General features: G+C 36.4%; 1 protein-coding gene across 5 annotated transcripts in view; it reads left to right on the top strand.

Moving 5' to 3' along the window:
- LOC106067666 (F-box/WD repeat-containing protein 7-like) overlaps positions 1 to 18,385 on the top strand; it is a 37,473-nt gene that overhangs the window by 2,555 nt on the left and 16,533 nt on the right. For 4 of the 5 annotated variants that reach the window (XM_056033853.1, XM_056033855.1, XM_056033851.1 and 1 more), the window contains exons 3-6: positions 8,276 to 8,446; positions 10,486 to 10,619; positions 13,777 to 13,915; positions 16,966 to 17,004. In XM_056033853.1, the coding sequence (XP_055889828.1) occupies positions 8,276 to 8,446; positions 10,486 to 10,619; positions 13,777 to 13,915; positions 16,966 to 17,004 (483 nt within the window). The remainder of the gene's footprint in view (positions 1 to 8,275; positions 8,447 to 10,485; positions 10,620 to 13,776; positions 13,916 to 16,965; positions 17,005 to 18,385) is intronic. The other variant, XM_056033854.1, reaches the window with a different exon arrangement.

Below are 18,385 nucleotides of genomic sequence, written 5' to 3'. Positions count from 1 at the left end.
GGCGTCTTTGACACTATTTAGGTCATCGTGAAAATCTCCAATGATACACAACTCAAAAAATATTACGTCATAATTATTGCGGGGAAAAAAAGGAATAAAATATAGAGCATCTTTTATTTTGAACCCAGAGGTTTCAACACAAAAACACTGCTGTTAAATGATTTTCTATTTATTATGCCATTTTTTCTCTCTGTGTGTATTTTGTATGTGTAGACCGATAGGGCCTATGTTGTTGTTTTTTTACTTGATTGCAGTACCAGTTATAATTATATAATAATCACATTTGACTCTTATTCACTTTGATTCTATTATTTTGTCGAAATACTACAATTTTTAACAACAAAAAAAGTTCCCCTTTCAGACCTTGTGGTCTATGGGGCAGATGATGTAAAAGTCATCTGTTTCAAAGGCCTACGGTTAATGAGGGTGTCATGTGGCCAGTACAACGACCAACCGCCTTTAACTTTTCCCCAACTAATGTCAGGTACCCATTAGAGCTGGGTGGACTCAGAGGCGCCCAAAGGTCCCGAAATTAAAATCCCAGTCTTCACCAGGATTCGAACCCGGGAGCCCGGTTCGGAAGCCAAACGCTTTACCGCTCAGCCACCGCGCCTCCAACAATTTTTAACTAGCTAAATATAAAAATACGTAGCTTACCTAGAGAGAAGAACACATTATACATTCAGAGTCATAATATCATAATACTGTTAACATTTCTTTTTCCTTTATATACCAAACAAATCAATTTATTAACACTTATCAATGAACTAACTGGATTTTATTTTTTATTCTTGTGTTGTCATCGACAATGAATAATTGTGCAAAGTTTCCAACTTGATCCGAGAATGGGAAGTGGGAGAAATACCATGTTTAAAATGTGTACCGGATGAGCGGAGTGAGTTGATGTAAGCTTTGAAGAAAACCTTTTCTCTGTATTTTTAAAATGTATTTTTCATTCTTTTCCTTTTTTTAAAAATGTTATTCATTCTTTCATTCCTGACTTGCTCCCATTCCTTAGTATCCTTACTACTGTCTTTCACTCATTTGTCATTGAAACTCTTTCCCTTTTTCTTTCCCTATTTTATTCCTCATTACGTTCTTCAATTCCTTTAAAGTGTTCCTTTATTTCTTCTTAGCGTGTTTCCTTCTTTCGTAAACTTTCTCACTTCAAGTGTTCCCTTCTCTTGTTTTTAAATTCCTTTGACTTTCTTTCATTTTTCACTCTTCTTACTTTCTTTCTTTTCTTTTCTTTCTTTTCTTTCTTTCATTCTTAATTTCTTTTCTTTCTTTCATTTTTACTTTCTTTTCTTTCTTTCTTCTCTTTTCTTTCTTTCTTTCATTTTTACTTTCTTTTCTTTCTTTCTTCTCTTTTCTTTTCTTTCTTTCTTTCATTCTTACTTTCTTTTCTTTCTTTCTTCTCTTTTCTTTCTTTCTTTCATTCTTACTTTTTTTTCTTTCTTTCTTTCATTTTTACTTTCATTCTTTCTTTATTTCTTACTTTTCTTTTTTTGTTCTTTCTTTCTTTTCTTTTTTTCATTCTTACTTTCTTTTCTTTTCTTTCTTTTCTTTTTTTAATTCTTACATTCTTTTCTTCTTTCTTTCTTTTATTCTTACTTTCTTGTCTTTTTTTTCTTTTCTTTCTTTTTTCTTTCTTTCTTTCTTTTTTTCTTTCTTTTTTCTTTTATTTTGTTTCTTTTTGTTTCTTTCTTTATTTGTTTTTATTCGCTCTTTCTTCTCTATTCTTTTCGTTTCTTTCTTTCTTTCCCTCTTTTTTTTTTTTTTTTCTTTCTCTCTTTCTTTTCTTCTCTTCCTTCTTTCTTTGTTTTATTTCTTTCTTTTCTTTTCTTTATTTTCGTTTCTTTTGAATTTTTTTACTTTCTTTCTTTTTTTTCTCTTTCTTTTCTTCTCTTCTCTTTTCTTTTCTTTTTTTTCTTTTCTTTCTTTTTTCTTTCTTTCTTTCTTTTTTTCTTTCTTTTTTTCTTTTATTTTCTTTCTTTTTGTTTCTTTCTTTATTTGTTTTTATTCGCTCTTTCTTCTCTATTCTTTTCGTTTCTTTCTTTCTTTCCCTCTTTTTTTTTTTTTCTTTCTTTCTCTCTTTCTTTTCTTCTCTTTCTTCTTTCTTTGTTTTATTTCTTTCTTTTCTTTTCTTTATTTTCGTTTCTTTTTAATTTTTTTACTTTCTTTCTTTCTTTTTTTTTCTCTTTCTTTTCTTCTCTTCTCTTTTCTTTTTTTTTTCTTTCATTTTTTTTTCATTTACATGTTATTTCTTTTCCTCGTACACATTTATGTCACCACTTCATAAAACCTATATGTATCCTATCTCCCAGTTTTCTATCAGCACTTACGCAAACGATGAAGTGCACTGGATTTAGGAGATTAGCAACGACAAAGAAACTTAATCCCTGAACCAATACATTCCATAGAAAACCCCAAACATTACCAATGTTTTCATTAGCTCAGACTTCAGACACTTTTTTTTGTCAGCTTTGATTAGTTGGAATCTTTCGTGTCAAGCAAAATACGGCTTTTAAAAGGCGAGAGGTGAATAAGCGCGGCTTTAGAGGTGACATATATATCAACCTAATCGATATTCCAATATTTAATAGGTTTCGATTTAAAGTCTATGTTGAGAAACGTAAGTCGCGCGTGATATGAAGACATTATGCAGAGGTGTCCAACCTTTTTTTGGTCTGGGGCCATTAAAAAGTTTACAAAGCTTACATCAACTCACTCTGTCTGTCTGTCGGGTAAAAGTTTGTACACGTTATTTCTCCGACACCCAATCTCAAATAAAGCTGAACTTTTGCACACTTTTATCTTTTACCTGACAGTAAAAGAATATAAAAAAAAAGCAATTAGTTAATTAACAATTGGTAATTTATTATTTGTTTGCTTCTCGAATAAGGGAAATAAATTGTACTTGACTGATGTCGTCATTATAAGTTTGAATTAGTTCCCTTCATACTTTGTAAAGAGAAAAGTTTGAAACTAACAACAGGTAACTATAGTAACCTTCTATTTTCATAAGCACTTCCATGGGACAGTGGTTAGTGTGTTCGCTTGAGGAGGCTGATGCGGCTTTAGTCCTCGAGTTTGAATTTAGGTTGTTCACCTTTTTTTTATTAACACTCATCATGTCGCCAGCCGCATCGTCAAAAAAAAAAGTATCATGTTCAGTGAAAAAGAGTATCTATGGCTTCATAGTGTATCTAAAAGTACCCCTTTTAGTCCTTAGGATGTTGATTCACACTGCATAGTGTTTCAGCAGCTAACACTCTAGCTTTTTTTATACTAGGTTTATACCTAGTTGCTAGGTGGTTAAAAATATTGAATGAGGGGGGCCAAATCTGTATATATTTTTTTATTAGTTGATCCAGGGCAGTGGTGTAGCTAGGAATTTGCCATCATTTGGGGGCCCGGGGGGGGGACTTGGCCTCGTTGGGGGCCCCTACATTGTGCGTAATATTTAATATTTAATGTAAGAAAAACCCTACTCATTTAGTGCCCACCCTCAAGTGGGGGCCCTGGGGGATTTTCAAATTCTTCTCCTCCCTCCCCCACCCTAGATACGCCAAGCAATTTCTTTTTTTTTTTTCATTTGATAATTTTTGTAATGTTTCTATGTTAGCAGTAGCAAGCTATCTCCACATTTTAGATCCACCAAGATGGATAGTAGCGCGAAACGGGCAGGATATGGCCCGATGTCCGTACTTTGGGAACCACTGTACTAGACCACAATGACATAGACATTAACAGGTCGATTGCTGAGTGACATAATGCAGTTAAATGAAAAGTATTTTAAAAAGTTGTTTCGTATCTTTCATTCCATGTTTTCATTGTAAATCACTTCCTAGTATATTATAAAACATTTGCATCGATATATCAGTTATGAACGTATTTTTAAGTAAGCAAACATTGAAAAGAGTTTAATCTTATATGAGAGGAAGATTTTATTGATCTGACCATAGACTTATTTATTATATCGATCAGACTATATGCGATCTTCATTTGTATTATTAAAAAAAGACCAGATTTTTCTGTGTGAATAATGCAAGCCAAATCTCATTATTTATCTAAATCATATATTTCTTAACAGCAAATTATTATTATTATTACTATATTTTTTTGCAAAATTATTGGAGAAAAATGTCAAGGTTATCTTCAGCTCTGAAGAGAACATCCGAAACATGTAAATCAAATTAAATATCTACTTAGTATAGAGTCGTGACATAATGATGTGGTCACTGAACTGTAGTATCATAACATTTATTTTCTTTTAAATAAGCTAGGCAAAATTCTTATTGAGGATCAAATAACAATGGACTAAAATATCATGGCATAAAAAAACACACTTTATCTTATCTTATAAAATACAGATGTTACTTCAAAAATAAGAAGATAATTACGTCCTACGCTTGTCCCTAGGTCAATCTAGTCATGCATGTTAATCAGACTTAAACTCTGCCAAGTCACTTAATAATTTGAATAGACATAAAATGCTAAATCCTGAGAAACGAACCACTCTGTGCTGGTTCAGGTGTTCGACTCGTATAGGCCCGATTACCAGGTGTTTACATGATAATTAATCATAAGCTTGGATACTAAATCCGAAGACACCACTTGCACACACGCACTATCAATGTCTATCACGCACATAATCTCTCAAATGGGATATATTTTATTAATTAATCAATCGGTCATGAGTTTCAGAAACAAAAAAAGTTTAACTCTTTCTCTCCTAACGGACGATACCAACGTTGATTCCACCAGAACGTGGTAAATAATTACGGAAAGAAAGAGTTAAGTTTTTTAAAAAAACGTTAATAGACTCAGACTGATGTTGTTTTTTATATTTTAATATTTCTATAAAAAAAAAGTTAATGATAGTTTATTGATATGTGGTGACTTTGGCACAGAATGGAATAAATGTCAAAGGCCACTCGTTGGCCGATTAAGATCCGTTTCTTGTACCTTAAAGACCTGCAGCCATACGACAACACCTGGTGTAGAACCAGGCACAAAAAGGGAGTGGAGAAGAAGTAGGTCCAGTAACGTACAGCCACTACAGTGACAAGAGATGCAGGTCGTATGGACAGTGTCCACGTTGTTTTACCTTCTAAGCGCGGGCATACGACTCCATCTAGGGGAAAAGGTCATGTGGCTATCGAGGCGGCCGGTGCAGCCTGGAGAAATATCCCACCTTATTACAGATCAATTTCAGAAAACATATCAAGAAATGAGTTTGCGTCTATCCACTTCCCAAAGGGACACAACCGTTCCATATGTGGATGTGCACATCAAAAGGAAAAGGGTCAAGGCCCTCAAGGTGTCACACAACTTTTAAACCAATCATTTCAGGACAAATTTGTACAAGTGCTCCTTCTTTTCCTAGTACCATTAGAGAATGGAATGGGTTGCCTGAAACAGCCAGGAGAACCAACGACTTGGCAGAGTTTAAGTCACTGATCAACATGCATGACTACATTGACACATAAAATGTGTTGGAAGTCCTTATCTTCTCTTTCGAAGTAGCTTCTGTAATCTATAAGATAAGATATAATAAGATAAGATAAAATAACATATGATAGACAAAATCACGTGGTCGCAAATGAGGCTGGGAAAGTCAAATTTGTGTTTGAAACTATAGAAGAGTATTTGTGGTCGTTTAGTATCAATATACTAATAGGATGTCGCTCATATTTTTCTGCAGATGAAACAGTTATGCATCTCATAAACTTAAAACTTAGATCAGACTTCCATGGCGCGATAAGAAATAAAGTAGTTTCATGTCAAGACTTTACTGGACCATTAGTCCAATCTTATCTCTAATCGGGGTCTATCTCAGCAAACAATGGGTATATATAACGCATTGACTTAAATAGGTCGAATTCGGGGGCTAGTAACTTAACAACTTTGTCCTAAATTAAATGTTAAGAACGGTTAGGCTTTAACTCTTAAGTCACTCCAGTATTTGTAGGCTTTAACTCTTAAGTCACTCCAATATTTGTAGGCTTTAACTCTTAAGTCACTCCAGTACTTGTAGGCTTTAATTCTTAAGTCACTCCAGTATTTGTAGGCTTTAACTCTTAAGTCACCCCAGTACTTGTAGGCTTTAACTCTTAAGTCTCCCCAGTACTTGTATGCTTTAACTCTTAAGTCACTCCAGTATTTGTAGGCTTTAACTCTTAAGTCACTCCAGTACTTGTAGGCTTTAACTCTTAAGTCACTCCAGTACTTGTAGGCTTTAACTCTTAAGTCACTCCAGTACATGTAGGATTTAACTCTTAAGTCACCCCAGTACTTGTAGGCTTTAACTCTTAAGTCACTCCAGTACTTGTAGGCTTTAACTCTTAAGTCACTCCAGTACTTGTAGGCTTTAACTCTTAAGTCACCCCAGTACTTGTAGGATTTAACTCTTAAGTCACCCCAGTACTTGTAGGCTTTAACTCTTAAGTCACCCCAGTACTTGTAGGCTTTAACTCTTAAGTCACTCCAGTACTTGTAGGCTTTAACTCTTAAGTCACCCCAGTACATGTAGGATTTAACTCTTAAGTCACCCCAGTACTTGTAGGCTTTAACTCTTAAGTCACTTTAGTACTTGTAGGCTTTAACTCTTAAGTCACTCCAGTACTTGTAGGCTTTAACTCTTGAGTCACCCCAGTACTTGTAGGATTTAACTCTTAAGTCACCCCAGTACTTGTAGGATTTAACTCTTAAGTCACCCCAGTACTTGTAGGCTTTAACTCTTAAGTCACCCCAGTACATGTAGGATTTAACTCTTAAGTCACCCCAGTACTTGTAGGCTTTAACTCTTAAGTCACTCCAGTACTTGTAGGCTTTAACTCTTAAGTCACCCCAGTACTTGTAGGATTTAACTCTTAAGTCACCCCAGTACTTGTAGGATTTAACTCTTAAGTCACCCCAGTACTTGTAGGCTTTAACTCTTAAGTCACCCCAGTACATGTAGGATTTAACTCTTAAGTCACCCCAGTACTTGTAGGATTTAACTCTTAAGTCACTCCAGTACTTGTAGGCTTTAACTCTTAAGTCACTCAAATAGGGCCTACTTGTAGGTTTTAACTCTTAAGTCACTTTAGTACTTGTTGGCTTTAAGTCACTCCAGTACTTGTTGGCTTTAAGTCATTACGCTACTTGTTGGTATCAAACACGTGAACTATTTCTCTAACTACTAGCACAGTTCAGAAACGACAAAGGCTTTTTGGTTTCAGCATTGCTTGCTGAAGAGAATAAAAGAGAAAAAACGAATCTAATTATCGCACGCAAAACAAGTAAAGACTTTGTTTAGCCAACGTTTCGCAGGTCCTTTTGTAAGTAATGAGTTAAACTTGTCTGGAGAACACAGTGACGTGATATTTGTGCCGTGAGTTGCGCATGGCTGGATACAAGATATTGTCACGTGATTGTATCCTAATGAGATCAATCAGGTCACAACGTCAATAGCGTCACAGAGACAAGGGAAGGGGCCGTTATGCGCGCACCTGGTGCCAGGTGGATTTTTTTTTCTTTTTTCGAGGGGAGGGGGGAATGGGAGAAGGAAACATTATTTAAACATATCAACATGTAATTTTATTTGTTGCTTTTTTTTGTATCAAGATAAAGGTGCTTTCCTGGTGTATGTGGACAGGGGCGGATTTAAGGGAGGGCTGGCGGAGGGTGGTAGGTTAATATCAATTTGGGCCTCTCATCATCGGACAGATAAGTTAACTTAAGACTATTTTGTGTTAATTGTTATTTTTTGTTTGTTTTGTAGCTGATGAAGGCCCCGTGGCCCAAACGTCCTTTGTTTTTCTTGGTCCGGCAGGGTTACATATATGCATGTTTTTCGTAATTTTGACGAGTCAGAAAATTTTATTTTTTTTACATTTATTTTCGCATTTATTGCCTGGCAAAAAAAAAAGGTGGTTAAGAAGTGTAGGCCTACGCTTTTAGCATGCTCGGAATAAATAAATACAGCTCCAGATTCACGACAGTGCATCTAACATCGGCATTACTCTCCACAAATTCAAAAATATACACTTTTTAAAACTAAACTATGGGTATTAAATTTTAAAAAATTAATTTAAATCTACAATAACTCTATTTCTTTCTTCTAAAATATTGCATGCTTTCATTTATAGGTGGATCTTTATTCAAGCTTTCGTGAAATTGTAGAGGCCTCAAAAAAAAAAATCCTGCCCCGGGGCCTCCACACTCTTAAATCCGCCCCTGTATGTGGGAATGAATTTAAAAAAAAATCATTTTTGTTTTTTCCCAGAAATGTTGTTTCCTGGAAGAACTCCTTCGTCACAGCTCCACTGTACAGATCCAGTTTTTGTACACAGTTCTACAGCCATCAGTGCACAGAGACTTCATGTACACAATGCGTACACGGTTCCCTGAGATCGAGTTCTCTCCCATTAGTACACACATCACTAGACACATCAAGGTTTGAGCTTAGATATCTACGCCATTAGCATGGTCCACAGACTATTGAAGTATTGCTACTTAAGCCGTGTTTCTAAATCATTTTCCAGGTTGTTTTTCTTTGAATAGTGACACAAATTGGATTGACAGTTCCTTTAACAGTTCATTTTCTGCTGTATTCCTTTGTGTTCCTCATTGAACATAGGGCCCCAGTAAAAATAAGTCACTCGCTAGCCTTTTAATGGCTTCCCATTTCTTACTTGTACTATCCGCTTCCTCTTTTTTTTTTTCCTTCTGCTTCTTGTGCGGTAGGTGGTGGGGGTGGGTTTCAATCTTTGTTTCTTAGAACTTAACCAATCCATCTTTAGTTTCTAACTTATGCACCACAATATTTCTCTGTCCACCGATCTGTGTGAGTTTGATGTTTTCTTCTTTTTTTCTGCCACTGTATTTTCAACAGATTTCTCAAACATCTGTTGGTGAAAGTCATATACTTTTCACAAGGCTTGTATCATTTCACGCTGTCTGTCAGGTAAAAAATTTAAACATGTTTTTTTTTCTCCCATTTCCCTGTCTCGAACCAAGTTAAAACTTTGCATAATTATTTATTGAACCTGACAAGACATGAATCAATCCAAAAAAATTAAACAGTTAGTTAAAAATGCTACTTACTACCCATTGCCGTGTTTTGACATGTTTTTTCTCCCACTTCCCATTCTCGGATCAAGATAAATTTTACATAATTATTCATAGTCGATAATAACTCGATAACAATACACGAATCAATCTAAAAATTAACCAATTAGTTAATCATTTAGTACTAATTAATTAATTTTGTTTTATAGAGCAGAAAGGGAGCTAAAACCTGTAATTTTAATATAAATGGTTGTAATTAGCGGTTATTTTCTCTAAGATAAGCTTTGGATTTAAAAAGTATTCTTTTTCTATTAATTGTTAAAAGTAGTTTTTAGTTGTTCTCCATGTTTCAGACTGTCTCGACATTAGAGTTGACTGTCTCGACATTAGAGTTGACTGTCTTGACATTAGAGTTGACTGTCTTGACATTAGAGTTGACTGTCTTGACATTAGAGTTGAATGTCAGAGTTGAATGTCTTGACATTCGAGTTGACTGTCTTGACATTAGAGTTGACTGTCTTGACATTAGAGTTGACTGTCTTGACATTAGAGTTGAATGTCAGAGTTGAATGTCTTGACATTCGAGTTGACTGTCTTGACATTAAAGTTGACTTTCTTGATATTAGAGTTGAATGTCTTGACATTAAAATTGACTGTCTTAATATTAGAGTTGACTGCCTTGACATTTGAGTTGACTGCCTTGATATTAGAGTTTAAGATCCTCACTTTAGTATTCTTAAGTGTGAGATATCCAGCTTTGTTTTAGGTGGGTAAATGTCTAGATTTATTCGACGTTTAATGTCTTTATCTGTTTCCCTTGACACGATGACTACTCTCTCAAGGTAGTGCCTATATAAAACTATCTACTTGGTCTATGCCGGGCAGGGGCTCTCAACCTGTGGGTCGCGACTCCTTGAGGGGTCGATTGACGATTTGTCAGGGGTCGCCTAAGACCATCGAAAATATGGATTATATTTTGTGTATTCTTCTATTGCTGTGTATGTATTGGGGGGGGGGGGGAGTTCGCGGCAGAGCGGGGGATAGTAAAAAGGGGTCGCCGAGCTTAAAAGGTTGAGAACCGCTGGATGGTCTGAGAATCCAGTTCTATGTCTTCATTGTGTTTGTTTACTTCAAGTACTTTTGTTTTTCGTTTTTTTTTTTTTTTCTGTAGGCCCACTCTTTGTCCTGCTTTATGTAAAGATTTCACATTTTCTTGCATATTCTGTTAAGTCTAGGCCTGTGCCTTTGTCGTCTGCCAAATCCATCGGATTTATTTCCCCGAATTAGAGCATGATACTTTTGTGACCTACATTAAGTTCTTTCAATAAATATTTTAACTATTCAGCCTAAGCACAAAGATTCTTCCGCTGATAAGTGATTATCCACACGTCAGGTAAATGATTTTTTTTTCTTTTTGTCCAACAGAAAAGGCTACGCGAAGTGAAAAAACTGCGGTCATTTTACCGCGTGGACAGCGCATACATCCAACAAGATGAAGACGTGGCCAGGGTGAAGTTCCCTCCCTTGTTACACAATAACTTCTTCCCGCCAAAGAAAAAGTGAGTTAATTTTTTTGTAATTATAAGTTCCCGCATTTAGAAAATGAGTTAAACCATTTGAAGGCCAGGGATGCAGACGGCAGAAATAAAAAAAAAAAAAAAAAAAAACCCAGAAAGGTTTGGAAGAAGAAATAAACATGACATGTGACATACACTAGTTGCTAGTAAGTTACTAAATCTTTTTTTTTTTTTTAGATCCGGATGGTCTAAGTAGATGTTGCATTGGTACCAGGTCGCTGGGATGGGGCAGGGTCGAGGTCCGTGGTTCGAGTCCTTATCTATGTTTCGCCGTATTTTCGTGTCCTATTTGTCTCAATAACTTTACTTACTCGGTGCTGCTATTACATGTCACTTGTCATGTTTATTCGTAATTTGTTTCAGTATTGAAAAGCTTCAAACTCCATTTTTGTTGTTTAACAGTTTCATTGCTACCACATCTGAATCTATTCTGTATATTAATGCGTATTAATGGCGTCTTGTTGTTAACTAGGGTATCTGTCTGTCTTTTGGGAGAAACCCCGGGCTCCAATATGTGTTGACCCTAAATATAGAATTGTTTGGGAGGACGATAAGGGAGAGAGATGTGAGCGGGCTCTGTGAGGGGCTCTGTGATAGTAAGTGTATGTGTTTTGCATGGCTTGTGCCTGTGTATGAAATGACCAGTGGACCTTGAGTGTACATGCTTGAGTGAACAGCAGCGTGTCAGGACTGTGTGTAAAAGGAAGTCAGTTTTAGAGAACAAGTGGCTGGAGTAAAGAGCATAAAAGATAGACTAATAAAATCATTGTGTTTATTGAAGCTCGTGTTGTTTTAGTCTATTACATGGTGACAGATGGACCGACACTCCACCCGCCACAACCGCTGGAATTAAATGGCAACGTAGCAGAAAATTGGAAAAGGTTCAAACAATCCTTTCAGATATATTCGATAGCAAGTGGACTGGATACAAAAAGCAGAGAAGTACAGTCTATGACATTATTGCATGGGATCGGCCAAGAAGCAGTGCAAGTCTATAACACTTTCCAATGGACGGATAATGAATGTAATGAATGTGAGATTAGCAAGTCCTTCCATACACTTCACTGCATTCTTAATAAGTTCGAGAAGTACTGTCTACCAAGAAATAATGTTACCATTGAAAGACATGTTTTTTTTTCCAGCGTTCTCAACATGAAGGAGAGTCATTTGACAACTTTGTCACTGACATCAAACTCAAGGCAAAGACATGTGAGTTTGATTTGCTTAAAGATTCCCTAATAAAGGATAGGATAGTTGGTGGCATAAGGAATGAGAACACACGAGCAAGACTTTTGAGAGAACCAGATCTAGACCTTAACTAGGCAGAAAATATATGTCGGGCAGCTGAGGCAACTGAATGGCAGCTTAAGCTCATGAATGAAGAAAGTGGGGTACAAGTTGTGAATTCAGCTACCAATAGCTTTAAAAGAACAAAAGGAAATGTGAGTTGTAGCTATTGTGACAAGGAACACAGACCACGTCAGTGCCCAGCATATGGGGAAACCTGTCACAAATGTCATAAAAAAGGTCATTTCTCGTCAGATCAAAGCCTGTAAGTATAGTGAAGTCAGAAGGTCGAGATGACTCCGTTGAGGAAACATTTTTCATCGGCAGTATTGACTCCCATAGTCTAAGCAACGAATGGAACTCACTCATTACTGTTGAAAACAAACAAGTCACATTCACGTTGGATACTGGAGCAATATTCAATATTCTCCCATACAGAATCTTCAAACAATTAAAAAGAAAGAAACTTCTCAAATCAACATCCAGACTTACTACTTACAGTGGAGAAAGATTGAAGGTTGTTGGCAAAGCACACATTAAATGTACTGTTAAAAGTAAGACAGCCATAATAGAATTTCAAATTGTGGAGACACATTCAAAGCCAATTATGGGTCTACCAGGCTGCCAACAAATGAATTTAATCAGAAGAGTTGACTTTATCGAGGACGATACACTCTCAGGCTACGCAGATGTATTTACTGGCTTAGGCTGCATGGAAGAGGAATATACTATAAAGGTCAATTCCAACACTAAACCTGTTGTACACACAGCAAGGAAAGTCCCAGCGGCACTACGTGAGGAATTAAAAAATGAATTGAGAAGAATGGAAGATGAGGGTGTCATTGAAAAAGTAGATCATCCCACTGCATGGGTCAACTCACTTGTTATTGTTGAAAAGAAAGGAGGCGGATTAAGGATTTGTCTAGACCCTAGAGACCTCAACAAAACCATTCAAAGAGAACACTACCAATTACCTACTATAGAAGAAATAGCTAGTCGACTAAGTGGCAGTCAAGTGTTCACGGTATTAGATGCCAACTCTGCCTTTTGCCAAATTAAATTAAACAAGAGTCTAGGTTTACAAATAGACATTAATTATATACAAATTGCATAATAATAAAAATATATACATGTATCTAATTATCTGCGTCAGGGTAACGTACTGGTGGCCGAACTTGCCTACCATATCGAGTTATTACTGGCGGCGGATTGGTAGTGTTAGTCTGTTCCTGTTGCACATTTGTATCGCTCACGTTCTCTGGCTGTGTGGTTTGACCATTATTGACTGTCTCTGGGGTGTCCATTTCAAAAATAGCAGGCATGACCCTTGATTTTGTACATGTGTCTCTAACATCAGCTTTCGTCTCTTTACAGTGTTGAAGAGCTCATCTTTTTTTTTCGCCAGCCAGAGTGTTGACTTGTAAACGCGCTATAGCCTCCTATCTAAAGATCTTGATCTACATATCATGGCCAAACATTGAGCCCATAATGCACTTTTAATTATGGAAGCCACCAACGTGGAGAACCCAGCTAGGGTGGGGGAAGAGGGGGGCAATTTGAGAATCCCCCCCCAGGCCACCAAATGAGTGTTCGAAATTGTTTTTTAAATTAAATATTAAATATTACGCAAAATGCAGGAGCCCCTAAACAGATCAACCCACCCTGACCCAAAAATGATGCCAAATTCCTAGCTATGCCACTGCGACAAATAGTCACGACTCTTAAAGATCTAGTAAAATATATAAATTCATTTAGGCTTTATAATCATATTCTAACTTATGACATTATAACTTATCAACATTATTTTAGTTAATTGTTAACCAAATCACTTTTTTTTTCTTGTTTTGACTAGGTACATAGGCTTTGATTATTTCAATCATGAAGCTAAAAAGTCACGTGGTCACAACACGGAAACAGACGATTCACTCAGTTCAAACAAAATGTCTTCCAACTTTTCTTCAACTCTCTCTCTTGATCGAACGCCACGAAACGTAAGATATGCACAAATTCAAAAGCTAATCTTTAAACAGAATAATCTATTTCATAAATACATTCGATTCTATTTGTACCCCACAGATGTTCACAATAATATGTTTCATAAATGTATTTTATGCGGACCTTATTGTTGTACAGGATAAGGCCTATCTACGTCATAAATAAATTCGATTCTAATAATAATAATAATAATTTTATTTATAAAGCGCTGTTAACAAACAAAATGTAGGCTCAAGGCGCTGTAATAAAATTACTAACACAAACACGACAGTGAAAATAAAAAACTAATCTAAAAAAGTTTTAAACAAATAGGTCTTAATGTTCTTAAAAGTGGTATAGCATGTTGTCTGTCTGAGATCAATGGGGAGTGAGTTCCAAACCTTTGGTCCGTGCACTGAAAAAGCCCGCAGACCTTAGCTTTTGAGGGAGAAACGTGGCACCACTAAAAGCGTTGAGTCCATTGAGCGTAGGGCTCTCTGGGGGACATATGGAGTAATCAGTTCTCTAATGTACAGGGGCATCTTATTGTTATATATACACTGATGACAAAGTGTGGCGACCTTGTAATCGATTCTCGCTTTCACGGGAAGCCAATGGAGCATGCGCAAGATTGTAGTAGCAGAATCTTGTCTTGTTTTTCTAAGTACTATTCGTGCGGCGTTTTTCTGTATACGTTGCAGTTTGGCTATTTTGTCATCAGGTATACCTGCTAGCACGGCGTTACAGTAGTCAAGGCGGGAGAGTATGAATGCCACAGCTAGCGTTTTTGTTGATTCCGTTGTTAAATATGGTCGGATCTGGCCTAATCTACGCAGCTGCAGATAAAGACCCTTGCAGAGCTGACTTATGTGTGGGTCGAAAGATAGTGTTGAGTCGAAGAAAACTCCAAGTTTTCGCACTACATGGACATAAGGAAGCTGGCAGTTCGTAATAAAAAGAGAATCTGTGCTTTCAACTTTCGAGACGTTGTTCCGAGTGCCAATCTTAATTATTTCTGTCTTATCTTCGTTCATCTTGAGCTTATTTTCAACCATCCAATTGCTCACCCTTCTACGGCTGCCCAGATGCGTGCTTAGCGTTCTTGACTGTGATTCGATGGCTAGGATGTAAAAATCTTCAAATTTTAAGGACCTTCCGAAATATTTGGAAACAAACAAACAAACATGTCGTTTTCTTCTGAACTAATAAGTCAGCTTTTATGAGAGGCGTTTAAGTCAAACACACACTGGTTGTTGTAGTGTCGGACGATTGTCGTAACAACTGATAACTTATGTACATCTCTAAAACATAGTAAAAAAAAAAAAAAAACCCTTTCAGAGTTTGTGATATATAGGGAAGATGACGGTCATGTTTCTATGGTCGAAGGTAAAAGAGGGTGTCTTGTTGCCAGCACAACGCCCAACCGTCTTTACTTTTCCCCAATTACTTAAGTAAGGTATCCCATTTGTGTTGGGTGGACTCAAGGGCGTCATAAGAATCCCAATATTAAAAATTCAAGTTTCGCCGAGATTCGAACCCAGGACCTCTCGGCTCGGAAGCCAAGCGATTCGCCGCTCAGTCACCATGCTCCCATAAAACACAGTGAAACGCACATTATTTTCAAAAGAGATTTGCTGGGAAAGAGAAATTGGGTCCGTTTAAGTCAAACGCACATTTACCATTTAAAATCGTTTACCATTTAAAAACTCAATTGTCTTGCACTCTAGTCAAGGACTGTAACATAGTGTTTCCTAAACTTTTTCTATAACAGAACACTTCGTATAATTGGAGAATTTAGTTGAACACTTTTTTTTTTTCTTTTTTTAGGAAACCTCAGAATTTGCATTATTCTATATTAGCTTTGTCATCTTAGGAATCCTTGGGCGTTAGGCCTCTTTTCTTTGCTTATTTATTAGAATGGATTTTATTCCCATATATTTGTATGTATAGTTAATATTAAAAAAAAGGGTTCTAAAATTTAACTTTATTATGTATTTTCAAGTAAATTAATAGGTATGTAAGAAAAAACATACAAAAAATGGTATGAAAAAATTAGGTTGATGATTAACTTTGATAACATTGTGTACTTTAAGATCATAACTTTTTGTTAGAAGGCGCGATATTGTTAAGATAAATTCTAAAATCTGGTGAGGTGTTTGTAGACTTTGACTTTGCTGCAACCTAATTAGAAAATCCTGACGCACTTAAATATATATATGGCTCCTTCTGTCTCGGAAGACAATGGGTGCACCCAGGTGAGTCACTGGCTTTGGTTTCGTCTTGAGACGGGGCAAAATCAGGAGCGACTGATTAAAGCCATTTCTGGAGCGGCAGAGTTTGCCACTTTCGTGCATGTAAATGCATCTGTCCTAGGGCTAGCTGACAGGGCAGCTTTCTTCTTCCTCCTCTTGACTGATGCAGCTTCGTTTCTTTTGCACTTGGCGAAGTTCGCACCAGCACGTACAGTCTGCCTCCATGCTGTCCGGTCTTGGACTATCTCCTGCCACATACTTTGGTCGATGCCCGTGGCTCTCATGTCTCGCTTGAAGACATCTCTGTAGGTTAGTCTCTCTCTGCGAGCTCAGCGTCTAGGATGTCTTTAGGGCTTCTTTCATCTGGCATGCGAGTGACTCAAATAGGCTCTAGGAAACTGAAGTACAACAACGATGGCTTGTTTATAAATATTCTGGAACTCTTCAGACAAACTCGACCAGAGATCATTTAATGGTTGATCTTTGTTTCAATGTAGTCAGAATATAGGTCAGTTCAAAGTTCATAGTTATATTGGTATAAAAATAGGCCTATTTCCGTTACCGCGAAGAGCTAATAAAATCAAATTGAATTTTTTTCTGTATTTACTTATTTATCAACTCATGAGTAGGCCTACTAGATAATTATTCAAGTATTTTGTGGAATACCTTGTCAGGCCTCGCAGAACACTCGGGTTTCGCGGATTGTTCCGCCGAAAACAGTTTTGGAAACACTGCTGTAAAAGATCTACATTTAGAGTAAGATCTAGTCTATAAAAAATAAAATCTCAAATGGATGTTTTAATTTTTTCTTGCAGAAGAAAACGGACAGCATGAATGATACAAATGTTTCCATGGTAAATAAATGATGTTAAAAATTAAAATTATATTATTCTAAATATTAGACCTAGACTAGATATTGGAACATAGGCCACCTTAAATTACTACAAAATAAAAAAAAAAGGGAGCTATGGTGAATAGATAGATATGTTAGCACTGCAGGTAGGCCTAGGTATCTAAAGCATTCGAAAATCAATGCTGTAATCCATTTCTGAGTATTTTTAGAAAGCTTATATCCACTCACTCTTTTTATCTGGTAAAAAGCTTGTACAAGTTAATTCCCCGACACCCAATCTCGAATCAAGCTGAAATTTTGCACAATTATTTCTTTTACCTGACAACACAAGAATCCATTAAAAAAAAAAAGCCAATTCGGTAATTATTTTGTTTGGTATCTCGAACAAGGAAAAGAAATATATAACTATACAATCTTCTTTAGTCATAAGTACCTCACTAGAAGAGTGGTTAGCACGTCGGCCCGAGGAGACGTAAGCCACATGTTTGAATTCAGGGCGTTCCCACCCACCCCCATTTTTGTATAGGTTTTTTTAAACCAATTACGGTAAAATCCACCAGGTATACCTTTCTCTCCACCTCCCATTTTCCCAACTGGTCCAGGTGATAGGATCATACCATACTGAGAAAGCTAAAACCATTAAAATAGAACTAAACAAAATCAATTGGTAAAAATATTATTAATGGCACAAAATTGTTGTTGTTGGTTTAGATCTGTTACAAATTTAATTACATGACTTATCCAAACTAATTAATACAATTCGTAGAAGCTTTGTGATTTTTAAAAATTATTTTAAAAAGTTTTTCTTGTTTGGTCATTACTTTCTGTAACAAGGATTTAAAAGGTTCAAACACAGCCAGACTTGCTTCCATACAGATATAATTCACATAGACCCGTATGTTTCCACACTCATAAGTCTAGTCCATTTCAATGTCCATATAGTGGCGTAGTAGGGTACCTGTGGGTCCAAGTCAAGGAATACTTTAACAACGCGAAGAAGATAGAAATTCACTTATTGAACTGGGTGGATCTAGAAACTCACTTATGGAACTTGGTGGATCTAGAAATTCACTTAGTGAATTTGGTGGATCTAGAAACTCACTTATTGAATTTGGTGGATCTAGAAACTCACTTATTGAACTTGGTGGATCTAGAAATTCACTTATTGAGCTGGGTGGATCTAGAAACTCACTTATTGAACTTGGTGGATCTAGAAATTCACTTAGTGAACTTGGGGATCTAGAAACTCACTTAGTGAACTTGGGGATCTAGAAACTCACTTATTAAAATTGGTGGATCTAGAAATTCACTTATTGAACTTGGGGATCTAGAAATTCAATTAGTGAACTTGGTGGATCTAGAAATTAACTTATTGAACTGGG

Source organism: Biomphalaria glabrata, chromosome 6 (genome assembly GCF_947242115.1).
Source record: "Biomphalaria glabrata chromosome 6, xgBioGlab47.1, whole genome shotgun sequence".
Classification (NCBI taxonomy): domain Eukaryota; kingdom Metazoa; phylum Mollusca; class Gastropoda; family Planorbidae; genus Biomphalaria; species Biomphalaria glabrata.
This window is presented reverse-complemented; position numbering and strand designations above follow the sequence as displayed.